At 50.3% G+C, this 22,726-nt stretch overlaps 1 protein-coding gene across 1 annotated transcript; it reads left to right on the forward strand.

The window, feature by feature from the left end:
* The first annotated feature begins 799 nt into the window (after positions 1-799).
* On the forward strand, positions 800-22,699 carry LOC122370974 (ubiquitin conjugation factor E4 B-like). The gene is made up of 20 exons (XM_043346984.1): positions 800-1,070; positions 5,699-5,813; positions 6,430-6,647; positions 7,206-7,379; positions 7,743-8,018; positions 8,362-8,592; positions 8,910-9,062; positions 9,374-9,574; positions 9,947-10,135; positions 10,443-10,563; positions 10,743-10,894; positions 11,205-11,300; positions 11,568-11,782; positions 12,272-12,631; positions 13,929-14,126; positions 14,697-14,842; positions 15,193-15,320; positions 15,707-15,881; positions 19,327-19,473; positions 21,426-22,699. Exons 1-20 carry the CDS (start codon positions 1,047-1,049, stop codon positions 21,485-21,487), a joined length of 3,381 nt encoding a protein of 1,126 aa, XP_043202919.1. The 5' UTR covers positions 800-1,046; the 3' UTR covers positions 21,488-22,699.
* Positions 22,700-22,726: the final 27 nt, after the last annotated feature.

Raw genomic sequence — 22,726 nt, forward strand, 5'->3', positions numbered from 1 at the left:
GTGGTTCCTGAGTTATAGAGTGGCTGGCAAGGGTGGCTATCGAGTAGTGTTGTACCCCCCCCCCCCCCGCCCGGAGTGTCTCATGACTCAAGTCCCACTTTTCTTTTTCCGCCAGCGACCAGAGCTGTAGTAGAATAATTAAATTCACCCTTATAGTCTTTCCGTGATTCCAAGCTGGCAAGCAATGTGCTCACTGAACTCTATAATGTATGTGCTACCTATAGGGTAATTGATTAATTACATGTTACAACACTATAGATCAGTATCAATCACCATCTTCGGACAATAAATCATACCACGGGGTGCTACTACCCCGTCATCTATACAGGAATTACTGCATGAGCGATGACAGCGTCATCTGTGCTCGATTTAACTTCAGAATCCATGCATTACTGTAGCTTAGAAAACTTTCCCACATAATAGATCAGTTAAATGTCGGAAGTCCTATTTATAGTCACCGTGGGAAGTCCTACATATTTTTAAAGTACTCTTCATAACATAAATATTTCAACACCGAACTAGCATGAAGAATTGATAAAACAAAATTTGCGGAGGCTTGGAATCGTACTAAAGAGGCCAAATCAGAGGTATGATAACCAATGAAGCTAACATTATTTTATTTTAGCCGTATATAAAGTGCATACAATTACTAGACCTTGAAAAAAAACAGTAAGATTTGTTTAATTTTGCTGATATCTTGTATCACTCATATTGTTAACAAATATTTTGGCACGCATTAGACACCAATGCGATTTAGCTGCCTATTCCCTCAGTAGGAAGATTCATTAATGGCGTGCTTACTACTATTTTGCCGCAGTAGTCTGAACACGCAATGCTCAAGTGACAAAGCACAAAGCGCCTGCGTTCTATTTTCACTTGTCTTGTAGGTAGCCTGCAGGTGCCCATAAGCTGGTCCAAGGGCTGGCGCTGCAGCTGTGTGAAAAACCTTCTAGAAATAACAGACTTGTAGCTGCGTAGCTTGAACGTTTAAAGAACGTAGCAAACGGTCTGTTGAGGCTTCAATCAAGTTTTCACTTCAGCTTGTGATGAATGAACTGACTCCAGAAGAGGTAATACACTAAGACAAAGCTTTTTATTGTTCAGAATTTTACCTGACTGTAGAATTATTAGAAACATTTATGTACTATGTGGCACTCATTGAAGGTAAATGAAATAAAGAGGATAGCCAAATTGCAAAATATTGGATATTGATATTGATATCTATGATGTTGACGAGTTGACACTCAGTGGCTTAAACACATCAGAAAGGAGCAAAACTACCACAAAATGACCTACCTCCTTCCAGTTGAGACAAAAATGTGCACACCAGTTTTGACAGAGCAGAGTCTGTTTAGTTAGGTAGGTATCACTCAATGAGATTATGCGGGCTTTGCTAATTTCTGAGCTCCGGCTTGTGGGCCAGCCCAGCTGTGGTGCTGCATTGAAGTAGGAGGTGATGGTTTCTGTGACATTAATAAGTCAGATTCATTGGGATTGGTGGTTATTTGGTAATCATCCCTTTAACCATTTTGATTATTCATTTGTGCTGAATCCTGAGTTTCTATCATAATAGTGCTAATTGATTTTAAATTTTAGAATAATGGACTGTCATTAGACTAGGTCTATTCTTACATCCATTTCATTTTTCCTTGCATTGCATTGCAAGACAAAATCCAAGCTTTATTGTGTGTGGGCTCAGTTTGATCTATAATTTTAGCCTGATTGTTGCCAGTTTCAGTGAACTTTGCCCCCTGGTAAGTGTGGCTAGCTACTTCTGCTGCCATACTTTGCAGTTTGTTCCCCAGCTACACTCCTGTGCAGCATATTAATAAACTAAGGCAACTGCTGGATTACTTGTAACAAAGCAAGTAACCAATAATATGTGAACTATTGCACCCATTTTATTGGTGCAGTTTTAGTTTGTTTTGACCAAACTGGACATAGGTAACATTGATTTTTAAGTGCAAACACATTTCAACCTGTTCAGCTATTTCACAGGAATCCACACAAGTTTGCATTAAGTGATTCTGACCTGTCAACATCAGAAAAAACATACTCTGATTTTGATATTTTCAATTGGTGCCTGAGCAAGTGAGCTGTTGGCCAATCTTGCAAAACCATGCAAGCCTGAGTAGTTCATATGGTCTCCTTTGCATCATAGCTTTGCATTGGTCAGGTGCAAGACCATGGCAGACAGATGAAAGATCATTTCAATAGTCAGATGTTCTTGAAATTCTTCAGAATTTTCTGTTCCACTTGGTTTCCTAAGTTCCTATTTTCTTATTTTTTATTTTTTTAGAAGAGCATGAATGCCATCAGGATCATATCAGTGCATATGAAATCAATGTATCGAACCTGTTGTCAAATCACCTGAGGTCATCATTGGTGACCTTAACCCTCGCCGGCACAGGGGGGGGGGGGTTGATGCAACCCCCCTAAGGTTTTTCGCGAATAACTCGCGTAAAAAGCGGCCGATCGCGACGAAACTTTCAGTACCCTCGCATTGATCAATTTTACACCTACCCTGAAAATTTCATGACCCTGACCCCAATGACCTTTGACCTGTGACCTCTTTTCTGTGACCATGTTTGGCCGAAATCGCGGTTCGGCGCATGTCGGCTCGCATTAGCCGCGCGTTTGCAAGCTTTTCGTGGTTTCAAACGTTCAAACATGTGATTTGATGTTGCTGCCATGCATTAGGGTGGGTGTCAAGGTCACCTGAAGGTCAGGTCAGGTCATTGACCATTGGTGACCTCGGGTGACCTCGGTTCACTTTTTCGAGTTTTACATGTTTCTAGGCTAGTTTTTGGAGCTGAATTCGAATTTAGCAACCATTTGAACATTTACGAAGTAGTTTTGGTGCCTTCGTAACATGTTACGAAACTGTCCGAGGCGGTTGACACGTATTACGAATACCCGTCACAACCCCTACCGGTTGACCTGACCTGACCTGACCCGACCTGGTCTAAATGCTTAAAGACATCATCTCTGATCAAAACTAACACGATATTCGTGATCAGCACCCCGGAAAACCACATAGCAGCCACACTTTACGACTTTCTAACAGGTCCCGATTTTCCCGGTTTTCGGGTCATTGACCTGACCTGGAAGGTCACCCGATGACCTAGGACCTTAAAATTGGGTATCATCGGCTTCCTCTCGTGACGGGCAACACGCTCGTTTTTTCCGCGAAGCTCTAGCTCGATCAGGGGCCAAACGCGAGGGGGGGGGGGGGTCGTACCGACCCCCCTCCCCCCCTGTGCCGTCGAAGGACTCAAAATGGCCTGTGCCGGCGAGGGTTAAGGTCTACATTCAACTTCACCATCTGTTCATCACCATGCACAATATTTTACTCAACACAGGTTAATGTAACAAGCATGATAGTGCCAAAATTATTGCTTTGCTATCACTTACTGGTAGAGCTTTCACTAAAAACTAAAAACTTGACATTCAAGACATTTGTCTGACTTCCTACATCATCTGCTAACCTGAGGTCATGAAATTATTGCCTTTATAAATTCCTAAAATAGTAACATTTCTTAGGTTTCTCGCGAAGCTCTAACTGCTGTGTTAGGGGCTAAATAGGGTCTATCACCTTGTACCAAAGAAGGCAGCAAGGTTCACCCTCGCCTAACCTGCCAGTTTTTTTCCTATCGGTCGAGAGGATGGGGACTGAGCACGACATATTCGGCGCCATTTCGGCTGTAATTAACCCTCGCCCGTATTGGTGTTTTGCCACCCGCCAACATAAGGGGGGGGGGGAGCGTTGGACCCCCTGTCGTTCGGCCCCTGCCCCCTGATCGAGCTAGAGCTTTGCGGAAAAAGACGATCGTGCTGCCCGCGACGAAAGGAAGCCGATGATACCCAAGTTTAAGGTCTGAAGTCATCGGTTGACCTTTCAGGTCAAGTCAATGACCCAAAAGTCGGAAAATCGGGACCTGTTAGAAGTTAAAGCGTCGTAAAGCGAGTTTGTTAAGTTTCTTCGGGTTGCTGATCATGAATTTCATGTTAGTTTTGATCACAGATGTTTTCTTTATGCATTTAGGCTAGGTCGGGTCGGGCCAGGTCAATCAGTATGCGGTCTTCCAGGTATTCATATAAGTTGTCAACCGCCACTAACAGTTTCGTAACATGTTACGAAGGCACCAAAACTTCTTCGCAAATGTTCAAATGGCTGCTAAATTCGAAATCAGCTCCAAAAAAACTAGCCTAGAAACATGTAAAACTCGAAAAAGTGAACCCAGGTCATCAAAGGTCAGTGACCTGACCTTACTTTCTCATGACCTTGACACCCACCATAATGCATGGGACCAACAGCATTTCTGATGTTTGAACGTTTAAAACCACAAAAAAAAGACAGCAAACGTGCGGATACTGTGAGTCGACATACGCTGAATTGCGATTCCGGCCAAACACGGTGTCGAGAAATAGGTCACAGGTCAAAGGTCATTTGGGTCAGGGTCATGAACTTTTCAGGGTATGTGTAAAATTGATAAACTCGAGGTTACTGAAAGTTTCGTTGCGATCGGTCGTTTTTTGCGCGATTTATTCGCGAAAAACCGAGGGTAGGTTCGTTCCACCCCCCCCCCCCTATAAGTGCGAGGGTTAAGTTACAGCTTCGCGGAGAAGCTAGCGTGTTTACCGTTACCATCGCAGTGACTGGTATCCTTTTTGAAGGTCTGAGGTCATCCTGTGACCAGTGAAGTCAGAAGACAACTTCAATGTTGTGCTCCGATTTTTGGTCAATAACATTGCGGAAAATCATTGTACCTAGTGCAACGATTTGCACCATAGCGTCTGTCTGGTTAAGCCGTGGTGAACTATATGCGTTTTTGTTATTGATAAGTTAACTTCGACGTTGGCTTCACGTCAAGGTTAGTTTGAACCCACTCAGAGACCAGATTTACCAACGTTGAAATTGCTGGCCACAGTTGTGTGTAGGTGTGAAGACGCCTCTGAACCGGTGCAGGTGTATTGTTTCACAGCGAGCGAGCGTGGCGTGGACCCAGTAGAGACTGACGTGGCCCCGCACGGTCCGGCCGGGAGCCGCCGCCGGACCGTGCCCCGAGGGCACACACGGTCGTAGAGATGCAAACCCCAGGTACAGACTGGGGATGCACACCACCACAGTAGGTAAAAGTCGGCCACGAGTTTTGCCAGTCACGCGAAAAAGAAAAGAAAAGGAGTATGTGTAAAATCATAGTAGCTAGTCTAGTTACCTATATTTTTCACTTCAGCGGCTATTTTATTTTTCGCGTGGCTGGTGAAACTTGTGGACGAGTTTTAGGAATAAAAACAACCGCAATCGGCAATGCCTATCGAAATCGGACACGGTCCGTCTCACTCACTGACTTCCACTGGCTGCGGCTGCTCCCACCACTCATAAGACTATCTCGGCTAGAATTCTCATAGATCGTGCGCCGGAGCGACTCGAACCCGGGCTCTCACTACCTGGAGTCCAATGATCTACCCACTGAGTTGCGTGCCAGGCCTTCTGTTGTATGAATCTCCCTCCCGTTCATTATGGCCATTTAGATTGTTCTTCATGAGCTAGGGCGCGTAGCTGTCAGGCTCAAGCGTCCGACATTTAATATTTGTGTATAACACAGTTTGTCCTTTTGTGCCGTCAGATTGGGCGGCGGGGGCTGGCGCGTTTTTAATATTTGTGTATAACACAGTTTATATTTTGTGCCGTCAGATGCGGCGGCGGCGGCTGGCGCGTTTGGCGCCGTCCGCGCCGCCCGCTGCTGCAGCCGGAGAGAGCGTCCCCGACCCGCCGGCCGGGACCGACCCAGAGACCGGTCAGGTGCCAGGTGAGGTCACGGAGAGGTCAGGTGGGGGACTGACAAACGGGTGGATGGTGGACAAACGCTGCATGGAATCGGCTACCACTGACCAACACAGGAATGCAAAGGCATCGCATGATTCGTGCATATTGTTTTTTCAAAGTCATTAATTTATAACCAGCAATCTATGTTCAGATTTTTAACTTTCTCGTTTGAAATTGCGGCATTGCTCAATATCTGCTGTCTCACCCAGGCAGGTTATCATATCTTCTGTAGTGGTGGTTCCATCCCACTTCGTTTTCTCGTATTGTTCACTTGCTCTCCTTTCCACTCCGTGTCTATCGGGCTCTGCCCCTGCTGCATTCTAGGTTGGCTGTCTCTCCATCTCCCAGCTCACTCTGCTCTCCTATTTCTCCACTCACCCCCTATCCCCGTAAACAGCGAGCTCTGCCCCTGCTGCTCCGGAGGTGGGCGGTATCTCCCTCTGCCTCTCTGCCTCTCTCCCTCCCTCCCTCCCTCCCTCTCTCTCTCTCTCTCTCTCTCTCTCTCTCTCTCTCTCTCTCTCTCTCTCTCTCTCTCTCTCTCTCTCTCTCTCTCTCTCTCTCTCACACTCTGAACTTTTCCCCCTCTCTTCCGTCCACAGCGAGCTCAGCCCCCGCTGCACCAGAGGTGAGCGGTGTGTCCCAGATGGAGCTGGACGCCGCTCCGCCGACGGTGGCTCCCGTGTCGGCGGACACGCTGATCGTGGGACCGCAGAAGGGCCGTGCCGGTGGCCCTCTGGCCGGGCTCGAGGAGCTGCCCGCTGCCCTGGACCCCATGGAGACGGACCAGCTGGAAGAGAGTGCCACCAAACGGCTCCGGGTCAGTCGGGCGGGCAGGCAGACAGTCTGTCATGAGTTAGTGAGGCGGTCAGTCAGTTCTGCCAGTAGACGGCCGTGCTGACAAACAGTCGCACTGGGGTCGGGAGCTTGATGTCGGTTAATGAAGCTGATTGTTTTTGCTACTATTTTTTTCATTACATTTGGTTTTGCCATTGCTTGTTCACTTGTTCAGTGTTCCTCCATCAGTTATGATCAGTTGAATAATCTCCCGTGTGGCATTTGAAATTATTTGTTTATTTGTTCATTCATTCATTCATTCATTCATTCATTCATTCATTCATTCATTCATTCATTCATTCATTCATTCATTCATTCATTCATGCACTCATTCCTCCATTCATCCATTCATTCATTCATTTCATTCATTGATGTTGTTCATCCATTTAATTATGATTACAGTGATTCCCTTGAAGTTCTTGGTGTTGTCAACTTCAAGTAAAAGCTTTCATTATGGGCTAGAAAATGACCCTAGTCTTCTGACCCCATGTGTGACCGTTCTCCCGCCCCATTATAACCCCATGCATCCGCGTCTCGTCAGCCGTCGGAGCCCTCACCGCACCAGCCGGCCTCGGACCCGGTCCTTCCGACGCTGTGCCGTGTACTGTGTGTGGCGCCGGCGGACGGGCCGCGACCGGAGGGTGCCCCTCACCAGGTGACTGTGCCGGCTGATCAGCTGACCGCTGCCGCCGGTACCGAGGACTGGGTGGACCAGGTGAGAGTGACGCTGCTGTGTTTGCAAGTTTTTTTTTTTAAAGACTGGGATGGGGCTGGGGAGTGGGTATACACAGGGAAAGTGTTGTCTGCTTTCTAGCTAGGACGACCGAGCTATCAGATTCACCTTATAAACTGGGAAGCGATGCATTTCTAGCTCTACTTTATGGCTAATCATTAAATACGCTGCATCCTAGCTCTATTTACCTTCCTACTTCGTGTTGTCAAATGCCTACCGTATTTCCCGGTGGAACCAGTGATATCTGTAATCGTCCGCGGCTGGCAATGTGTCTTGCTACATTGCGTATATGTGTATTGTCACTGTGTGCTGACGGTACGAGTGACGGTCTTCCTTTGTTTCCAGGTCCTGATGGAGGTTCTGGTGGACATCAGCATGGCGTCAGCACCTCTCCCCTCCCCCGTACCTGACCAGAAGCGTCCCGACTACATCCCGACTCCTCCCGCTGCTGCGTCACCGTTCCCGTCGGGATCAGCGGCAAAGACGGCTGACACCTCTGCCGGGGACCGACCGGAGTCGGGAGCCGCGGCGGAGACCCAGTCCAGTGTCCAGTTCAACCTTCTGCTCTACCTCACCGAGTGTGTGGCCAGAGGAGAGGAGGAGATCCGACGAGCCCCCAGAGTGAGTACTAAGGAATATCCTTTTCACTTTTTTGTTCTGCACCGACCTGCGGGCTTTTTTCCTCTGTCCAGGGTTGAGCCTTTGTTTAGGGGTAATTGGTAATCTTGGGGGTAACTGGTAGTGTATTTGGGCTTATGGTACAATTTTGTCTGTAATGGACAAAGTACAGCCTAAATCTGAAACTTTCTGTGTTTGTTTCTCGCCACTGACCTTAAACAAGCATGTGTTTCTGCGTTGCACCTGACCGCTGCACCCCGTCTGCAGTGTGCCCGGTGTTCACTGTCCCGCTGCTCTCACTCGTCTGACCTGACTGACACTCGTGCCACCCTCCCCCTTCCATCAGCGATGCGGCGAGCCGCCTCTCAGCACTGCCCTCGCTGCAGTGCGCGCTCAGGCGGTGCGCTGCGCGGCGCTGGTGCTGCGCGGTCGACTGACGAGCCACCTGGCGGCGGCGCCGGCAGGCAGCTGGCCGCCACTGCTGCGCGCTGCCCTGGAACCGGGACTGCTACCGGCCGGGTTCCTGCCGGAGCTGGTACAGGAGCTGCTGATTCAGGGAGAGGACGCACTACGGCAGGTGAGAGACAGGCTGGGAAAGGCCATACCGTGATGGAGAGGCGTGTCATGGGCCGTTGAGAATATAGAGATGTGTATCGTTCGACCTGGGGGCTAGAAAATACATATCATACACCGTTTTTAATCTAACATATTTCAGAATTCTTTGACCTTTTTGTGAGGCCACATCTTCGCTTTGGAATTATTGAATAACGGAAAAGTTCTAAAACATGAATAGCACTGCACAATACAAAAGACACCGACGAACTTGGTGCCCTCCCCATTGTTGCTCTGTTGCCGGCGGCTTTCGGTACTAACAGTGCGCGCTCCCGCCGATAGGTGGTGCTGCCTGTGCTGCGGCGGCTGCACCGGATGGCTCGCACGGCCTCCATGTCAGAGCCGGATCATGGCCGACCGCTGCAGATTCTGGCCGAGCTGTGTGAGGTGCGCGCCGGCGGACGGCGGCCCGTCTGTGACCTGATCGTCACACTGGTAAGGGCCGCGCTCTAGGAGCGATTTTTGGGGCTGTTATGGTGGTGTGAGTCGCCCCTGGGGCTGCTTTTTGACTGGAGCTAGTAGATCTGGACTGCTATGTCACACTTCTGATGGAAATAGTTTCGGGACTGGTACCTCAGAGTTGACGGAATGAATGGTGGTTCAAACGATACTTACAGAAACTTATGGCACTGGGGTAAATACTGTGCCTGGTATGTCGTCGTAGATCGGCTTGTGTGGTTATGGATACCTTGGCAGTTGGCACACCCCGCTGACCTCTTGCCCCTGTCTTTCCGTGTGTCCCACAGCCGGAGTGGCTGCCGGTGCCCCTATCAGCTGCACCCGGCCGGGAGGTGGCCGCTCTGGCCTTCCTCGGCCCCTTCCTGCGCTATTCTGTGCTCTCAGAGGACGACTGTAAGGTGATCAAGAAGTCTCACGCGGGCGCCACCAACCCGGAGGCGGTACGGATGCTGCACCGCACGCTGCAGCAGCAGCTGGAGATCGTCAGGGTGAGGATGTGGGGAACGGCCGGAAATGGAGGGGAGCCAGGCAGGTATCTTGTTGTGAGTTGCTGTTGTAGTGGTGAACGTTGAAGGAACAGCTGTCTTATGCTTTTGGGTGTTTCGCGGTTTTTGTGTGTGTTATATTCCGATCGTAACAGTGCTGATATACGCCTAGTACGCACATCACATGATTTTATACGACACTGGTGTAACATTATAGAGAAGTAGAAAAGCCTCCGCAGCTTTTGCATCCATCTGTTTCTCAATTTTCACCATTTAACGAACACGACTCTCATCGCCGCCAGCTTACTTACTGTGCCCTATCATCACCTCAAACTGACCCAACCCTGACTCCCCCTCTTCCCCTGTCACCCACAGACACACCAGTTCAACATTCTCCACGCTCTGCTGGTCAACTCTGGCTCCCGGGAGGCCACTCTGACGCTTCTGGCCGGCCTACTAACGGCCAACGAGCGCCGGGGGCAGCTGCACGCTGACGACAGGCTGGTGGCCGGCGACGGACTCATGCTCAACCTGGTCACCGTGCTCATGAAACTGGCCAGCAGGGTGAGTCTTGTTCAGCAGGGAAGGTTTTGGGCTGTAGGACGAGTGTCAGTCAGCGTTGCCGCATGTTGCCGGGGTGGGATGTGGGCTGTAGGGGGTCGGCAGGGGGGGGGGGTGATTCGATGGATGGTTAGGATCATTTACACACAGACAGAAATAAGCTGGCCAATGAGCGTTGGCTTTGAAATGAGCTCGCTCGAATATTCAAGTCAATCCATTCAAGTACTTGACCCAGCTGACATGCAAGCTACTGAATGACATGACAGTTAATGTGAACGTTATCTCATGCTTATTTTGTGTTTTGTTGCAGGTAAAACTGGACAAAGTAGATGTGTGTTTCACATTCCATCCCAAGTTTAGGTTTAATATTGATGGCGAGACGCGAGTGAAGATGACGTCACAGGAGGCTCAAGAATGGAAGGAAAAAATGGGTGAGTGAGTTGCCAGTACGAAACAATCCTTATCATACCATTTGTGGCAATGTGATCTTCTGAAATTACATGAGCTGTCGTCTCATCAATGCTTCGTTTCGTTTTTGCGTATAGTATATTTATTTCCAGGACTGCGTTAGTCTGTGTTTTGTGTTTATGACACCCCTATCTACCGCCAGTGTCTGGTCCTGCTCCGGGGGTGGCCTGGAGCGACCCCACCTTCCACACCGAGTGCTGGTACCTCACACTGCACTGTCATCACCTGTCGATTCTGCCGGCCACGCGGAAATACCAGCACCGACTGAGGGCTATCCGAGACTATCAGAGACTGGTGAGTAAGTGGACGGCGTTGGACACGGCAGCGCACCATGCACCGACTCGGGGCACGTGAAATGACTTCGGTTAGTGTGAACCCTGTAGTAAACTAGTGGTGTGAACACTGAACAGTTTGCTGTTTCGAGGTACCGCTGATGGTTTTCATGTATGTAGCGTGGCGACACATCGTCTTGAATACCAATTACCAATGGATGTCATGGAGATCGTGTCGTCAAACGTTTGCCTTCAGTTCATGCTGGTAGGCTTTCCTTTAGTTTCTATCAACTAGCGAGGCGAATCCCGATGTCACTGTATTTTATTTTCAGATTGACGACCTGAAGAGCTCAGAGGCGCAGTGGAAGGACACTCCGCACGCGGCCAGAAACAAACAAATGCTGGCCAAGTGGAAAAACCTCCACAAGGTAACGCCGTGCTTGACTTATAGTATTTGCTAGCTGCTGGTGTATCAGGCGGCTGGCTTACCTGAATGCTTCTTACTGGATGCTTTTCAATGCCTACTTACTTGAGCCTTCTTTCGAATGGTACTCGCGTCTAAGGCAGAAGTCACGCCTTGATCTCTCAAACCGCTGACGGTCCCTCTGTGGCGATCAGCCATGCCTACTGTATTAGCTTGCCTTTAAGCCACTCTCTAAGCCATCGGCCGTTGTCTCTCCCTGCTGTCCCACCAGCGTCTGAGCGAGGCGGCTCTATCCGCGGACGCCGCTCTACTGGACCCGGTACTGCTGCAGCGCAGTATGTTGTTCTACTCCCACACATGTCAGCTGCAACTGCGTCAGATGGGCGCCCAGAACGGTCAGCTGCCGTCCCACGTACCCGACACGTTCCGCGCGCAGCTCGAGTGGTACATCGAGGACATCGCCGAGCTGCTGCTCTTCACGCTGCAGTGAGTGACGCTAGACGTTAGAGACAACGTGTTAAATGTGGCTCCGTGGAGAGGATACTTGTGGGGCGATATTGATTTGTGACTGGTGAGCCCTGTCCCAACAAACAACGGTTTCTAGGTGTGCAGGAATGTTTTAGTGGGAGAGAGGGTGACATTTAAAGTGTTAATGGTATCCCGCCGAGGATGCCTAGAGGGGGGGGGGGGGGGGGGACGTGTCCCACCTGTTCACTTTTAGTCAGTGAGCATGTCGCCGCTTTAATGTCCTCTTATGCTTCAATACCGATACTGCCGTTGCTTTGTCGTTGCGCGGGTCATCCTTTTCCAGCGAATCGTTCGTTTCACAGCAGGCTTCTCATACCAGCTGCAACCTCAGACCAGCGAATTGGTGCCACCATTTTCTTACAGCGATAGACTGCCGCCGGCTCTACAAGCCGCCGGCGAACCTAGGCTGCCAGCCTCCGATTCTGACCTCCCTTCCCTCGCCCCCAGGCACCGTCCGGCGCTGGTGCGGGACAACCTGGACGACGCCATGCTGGTGTGGCTGCTGGTGCTCTGCTGCTCGCCTTCCTTCTTCAACAACCCCTACCTGGTGGCCAAGCTGGTCGAGGTGCTCTACGTCCTCAATCCTTCCGTCCAGGAGGGCATGGAGGATGTGTTCCATAGAGTCATGGCCCATCCGCTTTCTGGGCCGCTGTCGGTCAGTCTGATGAAGTTCTACACAGATGTGGAGTCGACGGGATCGGCCAACGAGTTCTACGATAAGTTCACCATCCGGTACCACATCAGCATCGTGTTGAAGACCATGTGGGACTCGCCGCGGCACCGGCAGCTCATGATCGCAGAGTCCAAGTGAGTTGACGAGCGGTGAGGAAGTATAAACGGTATTCTTGCTTATGTGAGGGAATGCGACTGAAGTCAAGAGTAACATTTTGGCTAAATATTTCTGATGTAGCCGTATTTGAATGAACGAATATTGCTAAATAAGGTTTTTGATACAATTGGTTATTTGTTTCAATTGGTAGCAATTTATTCAGTTAATGTTTCTCACCGGTTGTGTGCTGATACAAGTCTTGTTTGTCAACCAAGTCTTCCATTTGACTAGGTAAGCTGTTTACGAGCGAGCGAGCGCAACGAGCGAAGTGAGTCTTTTCAATATAACGGAAAAATCTCAGTATGAGCGGCCCGGCCCGGCCCGGCCTGTAACGCTTTTTAGAGGCTTATATCTCAGCAACCGCTGGACCGATTGGCCTGCGGTCTTTTTTGTTGGGTAGCCCCATCCCTTCTACCCCGTAATTTACTACTTTTGATACATCTCAGTGACCGTCGTGGCACGTGCCACGTGAAAAATCAAGGGTGTTCAAGCTGTTTTGCAAAAGTAGTGATTTTGAGAGGCTCATATCTCAGCAGCCGCTTGGGCGATTGACTTGCGGTAATTTTTGTAGGGTAGCAGCATCCCTTCTACCCAAAATAGGATACTCTCGATGCATGTGGGTCACCCCCAGTGCACGTGCAAAATACAACAATAAGAGGTGCCAAATTTGTTCCCATTTCAGTAACTTGGTAATTACTGGGGCGATTTCGCTGAAACTTGGCATACAGGTAGGCACCCACCAGGCAATGCATTCCCATGTGTTGCGGTTAGGGTGCTACTGCACGTGCGCACGTGCAGGGGGCGTTTCCAGATCTCGAGAACGGCTGGGCCGATTGCGCTCAAATTTGGTACACGGTTGGGGACCAGTTAGTAGGGTGCCGTGTAAAAGTCATTTTGGACCCCGTTTGCACGTGCGCACGTGCAGAATGCCGCTTCCAGATCTCAGGAACGGCTGGGCCGATTGCGCTCAAATTTGGCACACCGCTAGCGACCAGTTAGAAGGGTGCTTTGCGCAAGCCCGTTGGAAGCACCCTCTCGCCCTTCCGCACGTGCAGGGCTCACTATCTCGCTCGCTCGTTCTTCGCCCAAAAGGCGTTTTACTGGTTTATCTTCTGTTTATCTTTTACAGTGCTAATCCAATTTTCGTTCAAGTCAATTCACCGCACTTCACCGTTTAAATTACCCAGAATACTACCTACCGGTTTTGAGACGACTCTACCATGGCGACCGTGCTGGCCTTCGCTGCTAACATGCCGCACCTTCTATTGTTCCCAGCACTGGCAAACAGTTCGTCGTGTTCATCAACATCCTGATGAACGACACGACGTTCCTGCTGGACGAGTCTCTGGAGAGTTTGAAGCGGATCCACGACCTGCAGACGGAGGCCGAGGATACCCAGCGATGGCAGGCGCTCAGCCGGGAGGAGCAGCAGAGCCGCACCCGGCAGCTGCACTCGGACGAGTCACAGTGCAGGTCAGTGCAGGGGTGAGGGGAGAGGGGTATGTTTCTTATGGACCGGATCAGGCTTTTAGGACGGATCACGGGGTGGGCTACAGGGGAGGGGGGAAGAAGGGGTCACAAGGCGGGTCACAAACAGGGTATGGGACAGATGAGGTCGCCGGATGGGTCATGATCGAATGAGGGCTTCACTGGCAAAAAAAAAAAACATGGTCCACTGTGCAATGGGTTATCACCAGGCACAGTCTGGTCGGACGGATGAAGTTGTGCGTACCATTCGCAGCCGCGGACGTACGACAGATGTTGCCCGATCACATCAGACTGGCAGGCCCCATCGTGTGACCACTACAGGCTACATCTGACTGCTCCCCTTGTGTGACCCCGTATCCAACCCTCCTCGTCCCCGTGTGTACGACTGACGACTGACTGTGTGACAGGACGTACCTGACGCTGGGCCGGTACACGGTCGAGATGTTCCACTACCTGTGTAACTACTGACTGTGTGACAGGACGTACCTGACGCTGGGCCGGTACACGGTCGAGATGTTCCACTACCTGTGTAACTATGTACTGACTGTGTGACAGGACGTACCTGACGCTGGGCCGGTACACGGTCGAGATGTTCCACTACCTCACCATGGAGATCAAGGAGCCGTTCTTGCGACCTGAGCTGGCAGACCGACTGGCCGCCATGCTCAACTTCAACCTGCAGCAGCTCTGCGGACCAAAGTGTAAGAAGGGTTGGCTTCACAGTGAGGGGTGTAATTTTTTATGTTTGATTTCCGTTAGATTTGGCCTATCAAGGTAGACGTCCCTGAAAAAACGCAAGAGTCCTAAATTGATTTTCGTTACTCGAAAAGGATAAATACAGAAAATTCGCGTATCATCCTCCTTTGGTGGCAACCATGCTGGGCCCAAGTAGCCATTCTTCACGCTCTCGTCTTTTCCTCCCGTTCTTTTTCCTTTAAACGGGAACCTAAACCGGATCATCAGCGTCTTCAACTGTACATCTATAAAAGCAGCCACCCATTCCAGTAGTGGAATTCACAGGAGGTATCCGGTCCTCGTGTCACGTTTTCAGGCAGCAACCTGAAGGTGAAGAACCCGGAGAAGTACGGCTGGGAGCCGCGCCGGCTGCTGGACCAGCTGACCGACATCTACCTCCACCTGGACAGCCCCGAGCTGGCCGCCGCCATCGCTAACGACGAGGTACGTGGGATATACGTGTGGCGCGGTGTCTGGGCAATGAGGGATTCCAGCGAGGATTCCAGCCAAAACCGTGCGTCCTCTTAGCTAACCAATTTATAATAAAGTTTGTGATGTATTTGCCACGTTTAACGTCTTTCGAAGCAATGCTACGTTTTTTGAGCTGCTGGCGCCGTACCCCTTCAACAGTGGGTACAGCGACCGGCGCAGCCCGGGCGCGCCTAACACCGAAACAGCATCAAACAATTACAGCTGCAGCGCACCGCCGCACAGCCATCACGTGATTGCGACCAGTCCACCCACGCACAATGTTCAGTATACTGTAGCACATCATGTGACCAGTTGTCCCCTAACCTTTGACCTTCGCTCGCCTTCCGTGCGCCCCGCAGCGCTCGCTGCGACCGGAGCTGTTCCGTGACGCCGTCAGTCGACTGGAACGGAACGTCATCAAACCGCAGCCCAAGATCAACGCCTTCTGGGCGCTGGCCGAGAGGAGCCTGGAGATCCGCGCCAAGAACGCCCAGAAGGCAGTGGAGTTCAGCGACGCGCCCGAGGAGTTCAAAGGTGGGGAGGGGTGGGAGAGGAGCGAGGATGGGGGTGGGGTGCGCAGTGGACTTGGGAAATGAGGGAGCGAGATGGGATGGTAATGGTCAATGGACGATTTGGGTTGCAATGCGACGATGTGAAATGGTGTAAAATGGTGTGAGATGGAAATATGGGGTAAATGGGACGGGGTTTTCAAGATGCACGTCGAGATTATTTCCGGTTCGCTGGTCTGTATCTAATACCTAGCCGAGTATTTCTTCAGCGTTCTAATTCGGAAAGTCTAGGCAGCAACTGTTCATACTTTTAACTTGTATAATGTGGTACACTGCACGCTGCCGTCGGGAGGAAAAAAGCCGTATCTGGGGCACTTTTTCGAATTGAAAATTGTTCAGGAGAGGCAAAAACGCGTTTTTTGTTATAAAATTCGTTAACTTTGCTCAATAACGAAACAAAACATACTGCAGTGATCGGAAAGAAATTTTACATCCAATGAAAGTGGTTATAAAAGGGAAATTATTTTAACCTAAAAGCAAAAGGCGAAAAACTTTTTTGCTTCCAATTCAACCCCGAGTTTGCGGAATCTTTCTTTCACGAAAAAAGCCGTATCGTGGAAGAAAGCCGCATCGTACGAGACACCTGAGCAATACTGTCATGAAAAAAGCCGTATGTCTGATACATTGAATAACTGATCGGGAATAAAGCCGTATCGCCATTTTTGTTTAATCATATTGTTGTCAAAAAGCAGTATCATCGGTGCATTTGTATTGACAGCGTATTGACTGTTGGTAATCATAAGAGTACTAAAGCAGTTCCGCTGCTGGTTCCGTTCCACTGCTTCAGCTCTCAAGTATGGATATTTAATTGAACGTTCGATACAAAAACAAACATGATACCCACTTTAAACTACATCATTATTGCATAATCGCATTATTGTCGTAACTTTAGGCTCTTGGATTCTGATTGCGCAGGGTGCCATCAAAAGACAGCTTGACCAACCGACCAGGGACGTAGCCAAGGGGGGGGGGGCACAGGGGCCATGCCCCCCTCTAAACGCGAAAAAAAAAATAAAATAAAACTTTTAAAAAATAACCCCAGCTGCACCACACCCCAAAAGATAGTGGGCCAAATCCAAGGAGTTTTCCTTTTCTGGAGGGGCACGACACTAGGCCGCGACCTGTGGCCCCTCCCTGAGCAAAATCCTGGCTACGTGCCTGCAACCGACAAGGGGAATCAAGAATGCTGTCTTTTTACGGTGCTTCAATTTTCGATTACACTGGACTCCAGTTAATTCTGAGCCACCGATATATTCGGAGAGATGAGTGTGCCGGTCTGCCGCTGCGCCGAAGCCACGGCGACAATGTCGAGAGAACCGAGATAGTGTAGTTTCCCATCGTCGATCTTCAGACCTCAAAAGTCAAAGCACTTCAAGGGGGCAAGAGACGATGAGTGGGAATGTTGCTGCTTAGCTGGACACAATGTTCCCGGAAAAGGGACGCTGTTAAGTCACGTGGTGCGCAGCTACAAGCACGGAACCGCCCGGCTCCTGAACCAAAATAGAGGATGGTGTAAGAACTTCAGGAATTCCCGTAAAGAAACTGCATCTACAAAGCCTGTGCGAAACATCTAGGGCGACAGCACTGTGCCGTGGCTGAGGGTGTAAGCAAATGCCGCCTCATTGTCGGAGATCGCTAGACTGCTGACAGCTCCACACGTCTGCGGGAACGCCCTTTAGAGGGCGCACCCTCAAAAGGCCCCCCAATGTGCACTCGTATTCACAGGGCTCTGATTATAGCGCCTACTGCAACAGAGCAGAGGGCTATTCAGTACGCCTTGCTGCATCCTCCACCGGCCACAGCTGTGCTGGTAGGCTCTGGGCAGCTGCCCGTAGAATATGACAATGTTGGGCTTGTGTGGGTGCTACAAGGTAGCCTAAATTTCCAATATGATTGAGCATCATGGGTATGAGGGAGCCGGAAAGAAAACGGTAAAGTCATTGACCCGGAATGGAAGTGACAGGGGATGACGGTCCCAAAGATACATGGGCGTGGTCACAATATCACAATGAATGTGACGAGGTTGGCAATAGCAATCGACCTTTCACGGTATTCAACTATATCTTCAACGGTTTACAAAGATTGTAGGTCGTCGTACTAAGCGTGCCGGCTACGAGCTGCATCTCTATGATGATTACGGGTCGAACTTAACATGATGCTATTTTGGTTGTGTGGTGGGGTGGGGACAGGGAGGCCAAATTAATCATGGGGGAGGCTAGGTCGGGTATTTTTTGTTATTGAAATTTTAAACGAAGCTGGAGAAAAGAACGGTCGGATAATACTGGCGGTCCCGGCTGGTTAGCACATCAAAATACTGAATGCCCGGCACCCTGCTGACACCACCGAGCTGGCAAAGTTCTGTTGGCTTCAAACTTTTCAAGTTCACTCCCTATTTTATTTCAATTAAAATTCCCCTATAAATGGTCACATATTGCTACGATCACGTAGCATGTTTGTGTAAATGTTCAACTGTTCCGTCCAGGATATGCCGAAGCCATGCTAAATGAGTAGATACGGCTTTCTTCCAAACTGCCTGGACCAACGATTCGGCTCATATTTCACAGGCCACCATCAAATAAAAGCCGTATCTACAATATACGGCTTTCTTCCTGACTTATCAGTTCCACATTCTTTGTTTGAAATTTTGTATAAGTGCCGTATCTGCCGAATTTAAGGATACGGCTTTCTTCCTGCGTGTTTTGCTATCCCTGATGTAACAAATCCGTTTTTGAATTTTTATATTATATATAATATTTTCATTTTTGAATGTACACACGTTTGAGCAGTACCATTAAACGCATCATGAAAAGAGCTTTCCAACGATATCAAAAACGAAAAATCGATAAAAATGTGACTTACGGCTTTTTTCCTCCCGACGGCAGCTGACGATTGACCGTTGTATATTGTCGAGCTTCGCTCGAAATACATACAGTTTTATCCATATTGTGCTGCTGGTATTGTCGGACTCTGTGATGCTGACGGCCCTTCTTAGACCCTCTGATTGAGGCTGCTGTGATTTCGACGGTCCCCCTTCCCCCAGACCCTCTGATGGAAACACTGATGGAGGACCCGGTGGTTCTGCCCTCCAGTAAGGTGACTGACAGTCCCTCTCCCCCCTCAGACCCTCTGATGGACACGCTGATGGAGGACCCGGTGGTGCTCCCCTCCGGTAAGGTGACTGACCCTCTCTCCCTCCTCAGACCCTCTGATGGACACGCTGATGGAGGACCCGGTGGTTCTGTCCGTTCCCCTCGGACCCTGTGTTGTTGTGTAACTCACGGTCCCCCCCCTCCATCTCCCCCTCAGACCCTCTGATGGACACGCTGATGGAGGACCCGGTGGTTCTGTCCGTTCCCCTCGGTCCCTGTGTTGTTGTGTATTTCACGGTCCCCCCTCCATCTCCCCCTCAGACCCTCTGATGGACACGCTGATGGAGGACCCGGTGGTGCTCCCCTCTGGTAAGGTGATGGACCGGCCGGTCATCACCCGACACCTGCTCAACTCATCCACCGACCCGTTCAACCGGCAGCCGCTCACTGAGGATATGCTGGTTGATGGTGAGTTTTCAGCGTGTGCCAGGCCGGCCTGAGGTGTTCCGCGCTCCAAGACGGGAACCGGGAGCTTCCTTTAGGGAACGAGGAGGGGAGTATAAGATATGACCGAACATAGATACCTGCAGCGGGAGCGGATTTCGGAAGGCTGTCTAGTTATGGTCCGGTAGTTCGCGACTGATGGCCTGAAAGTATGTGAATTGTATTCCGACTTTAGGGCCTGATTATGATCGGATGTTTTTTAGTCATTGACACTAAATGGCACGTGGGAAGTGGCCAGTGGCTGGTAGAATTGCCACACGCCTCCCTCTCAGGACTGGCCAGGACTTTTTACAGGCCGCCTGATGCTGTTGGCTGATGTATCGTTACCGGTTTCGCGCTGAGACTTGAAATCACCTGCATAGTTACACTCGTACAGGCCATCAGTGCATTGTCGCTATCATGGCGCATCATGGGCGTAGGAACGGCTGGAACATTGTGGGTGCATGGGTGCAGAAATCCAGCCATGGCCAGTGAAGCGGAGGGGGAGGGGGGTAGGGAGGGACACCCGAGCGAAGGCTCGTTGCGAGCTTTGAGGGTGTAAGTACCATGTCGAAAAGGTACCGACCGATAAGTGCAGTTGGAAGCATTGACCCTCGCATGTGTAGGGATGTCGGATGAACCCCCCATGGTTTTTCGCAAACAACTCGCGCAAAAAGCGGCCGATCGCAACAAAACTTTTAGTACCCTCGAGTTGACCAGTTTTACACCTACTTTGAAAATTTCATGACCCTGACCCAAAAGACCTTCGACCTGTGACCTGATTCTCGAGACCATGTTCGGCCTGAATCGCGATTTGGCGTATGTCAGCTCACATCATCCGCGCGTTTCCAGTCTTTTTGTGATTGTAGACGTCCAAACATGTGAAATGATGTTCTTCCCATGCATCACGGTGGGTGTGAAGGTCACCTGAAGGTCAGGTCAGGTCATTGACCTTTGATGACCTCGGTTCACTTTTTCGAGTTTTACAAGTTTCTACTTCCTAGGGTAGTTTATCGGGCTGATTTCGAATTTAGCATCCATTTGAACGTTTACGAAGTAGTTTTAGTGCCTTCGTAACATGCTACGACGCCGTCAGTGGTAGTTGACACCTATTATGGATAGCCGGTAGGACGCCTAATGGTTGACCTGACCTGACCTGACCCGATCTGGCCTAAATGCATGAAGAAATCATCTGTGATCAAAACTAACATCAAATATTCGTGATCAGCACCCCGAAAAACCCAATAACAGCTTCACTTTACGCAGTTCTAGCAGGTCCCGATTTTCCCGACTTTTGGAATATTGACCTGACCTGGAAGGTCAACCAATGACCTAGGACCTTAAAATTGGGTATCATCGGCTTCCTCTCGTCACGGGCAATACCCTCGTTTTTTTCCGCGAAGCTCTAGCTCAATCAGGGGCCGAACGGCAGGGGGTCCGACCGACCCCCCCCCCCTCCCCCTACACATTAGAAGCTGGAAAACGCCGCACACATGCGAGGGTTAATATTGTCAATATTGACTACCGCAAAAAGTAAAAGCGGCCAAGTTAGCCGTTTTCGAAGATATCGGGCTAAAAATTTTGACAGTGGGTCATCGGTTCGATATGTGTTGAATCACATGCTCTATTTCCCTTCTTTTTCAGCACAAATGAAAGTTTTGAAGACCATCACAGTAGCAAATGCTTCGAAAGATGGATAGTAGGCAACATATCCTGAATTTGCCGTGCTTCATGGGAAGTAGTGTTGATGAGAAAAGGGGTTTTTGGTTCAGATTATTGTGGGTGCAGAATACATCGCCTGCACCCACTGGAGAAATATTGTGGGTGCAGCTGCACCCTTGCACCCATGGTTCCTACGCTTATGTGGCGCATCACATTTCTGTGTATCGTGCTTGTTTCTTGATAACCATAATAACCAGTCCATGTCTCCCCCACAGCCACCGAGCTGAAGCACAGAATCCAGGAGTGGAAGAAAGCCAAGCTGGCGGAGATCAAGTGAACTCCTCGGAATCTCCCGTCCGGCCACCCATCCAACAAAGGTGTGTAGTCTCTCAGCCTCCATCGGCCTGGCTTTCTCACTCATCTCACGGAAAAACTCACGGCACTCGCACCTGCCCCGATGTGATGAATGCAGTGGTCGGTGGTGCGGTGTTCCACTCAGTAGCAAAGCTTTATCAGCAGGCTGGTGTTCCGAGAGGTTGTGATGGCCACGCGGCGGGCACGTAGCTTTTTACCTCGTCATAACGTACACATTGCACATAATACGCACATCCCATTGTTGGGGTGTCTTTTTCCACATATTGACTGGGGTCGCGACGGACCCGAGGACGGCTGCGGAGCATCCCCCTAGCGCTGTGATCGGTTGGTGAGCTCTGATCATCAGCTGTGAACTCTGGGGGTCGGGACTCGGGAGTGAGGCTGCTAAGGACGTATGGTTAGCTATGGGCGCCTGCAGCGAGCTAAGGTCTGGTGAGCTAAAGATGTATCAGTGAACTATGGGCGTCGGCAGTGAGGTAAAAACGTCGGCAGTTAGCTCTGGGCGTCACTGGTCAGATGGGCGCCTGCAATGAGCTCCGGTAAGCTATGGACGTCTGTCAAGCTGTGGGGCGTGTGGGCGTCCCCAGTGAGCTGCAGGTGTCTCCCACGCACTGTGATGATCAGCCGGACGTTCAGTTGTACAGTATCAGTGGCGGCAACCGGTGCTCGGTGACCGTGGAGTGCCAGCCGGTCTTCGTAAACTCAATGCGGATCTCTGAGTGTTACCGCTGTCTCGGAACGGGGCACAGTGGTCGCTGTTCTTGCGGCCAGCAGGTCGCGGGGACAGACTGGCGGCAGGTCTGGTGACAGGGCAGGACTGTGCCGACAGCGGACAGTGTGTGACTGTCTTGACAGATAGCCAATGGACATTGGATGTCGGCCCGTCCAACGTGTGTGCGCTGTGGCTCGCGGACGCCTCGTGTGTAACCGGTCCGACTCGCTACCAGGGTGGGCAGGCACACCACCGACGTCGACCTGGCTCTCTGTGTGTGGGGTGACCTCGGATATATAATTTATGGGTGTATCGTCGGTCGGCCGGTCCAGAGCTGTGCGCGGCCCACATATCGAGTTACCGACGCGTGCGCGAGTGTTGATTGTACAGAATCCGTTTGTATACTACCTGTCATGACACCACTGGTGAATGTGTTATAATATACTTATGTATGAAATATCATGGAGTCGTTATGTGAAAAGTCAGGGC

Source organism: Amphibalanus amphitrite, unplaced genomic scaffold, assembly GCF_019059575.1.
Source record: "Amphibalanus amphitrite isolate SeventyFive unplaced genomic scaffold, NRLGWU_Aamphi_draft 001191F_arrow, whole genome shotgun sequence".
NCBI lineage: Eukaryota > Metazoa > Arthropoda > Thecostraca > Balanomorpha > Balanidae > Amphibalanus > Amphibalanus amphitrite.

Coding starts and splice junctions, on each gene's coding strand:
- LOC122370974 (XM_043346984.1), top strand. CDS start 1,047: ATGAATGAACTGACTCCAGAAGAG. Junction 9,063..9,373: donor GTGACCTGATCGTCACACTG/GTAAGGGCCGCG, acceptor TGTGTCCCACAG/CCGGAGTGGCTGCCGGTGCC. Junction 19,474..21,425: donor TGAGGATATGCTGGTTGATG/GTGAGTTTTCAG, acceptor TCTCCCCCACAG/CCACCGAGCTGAAGCACAGA.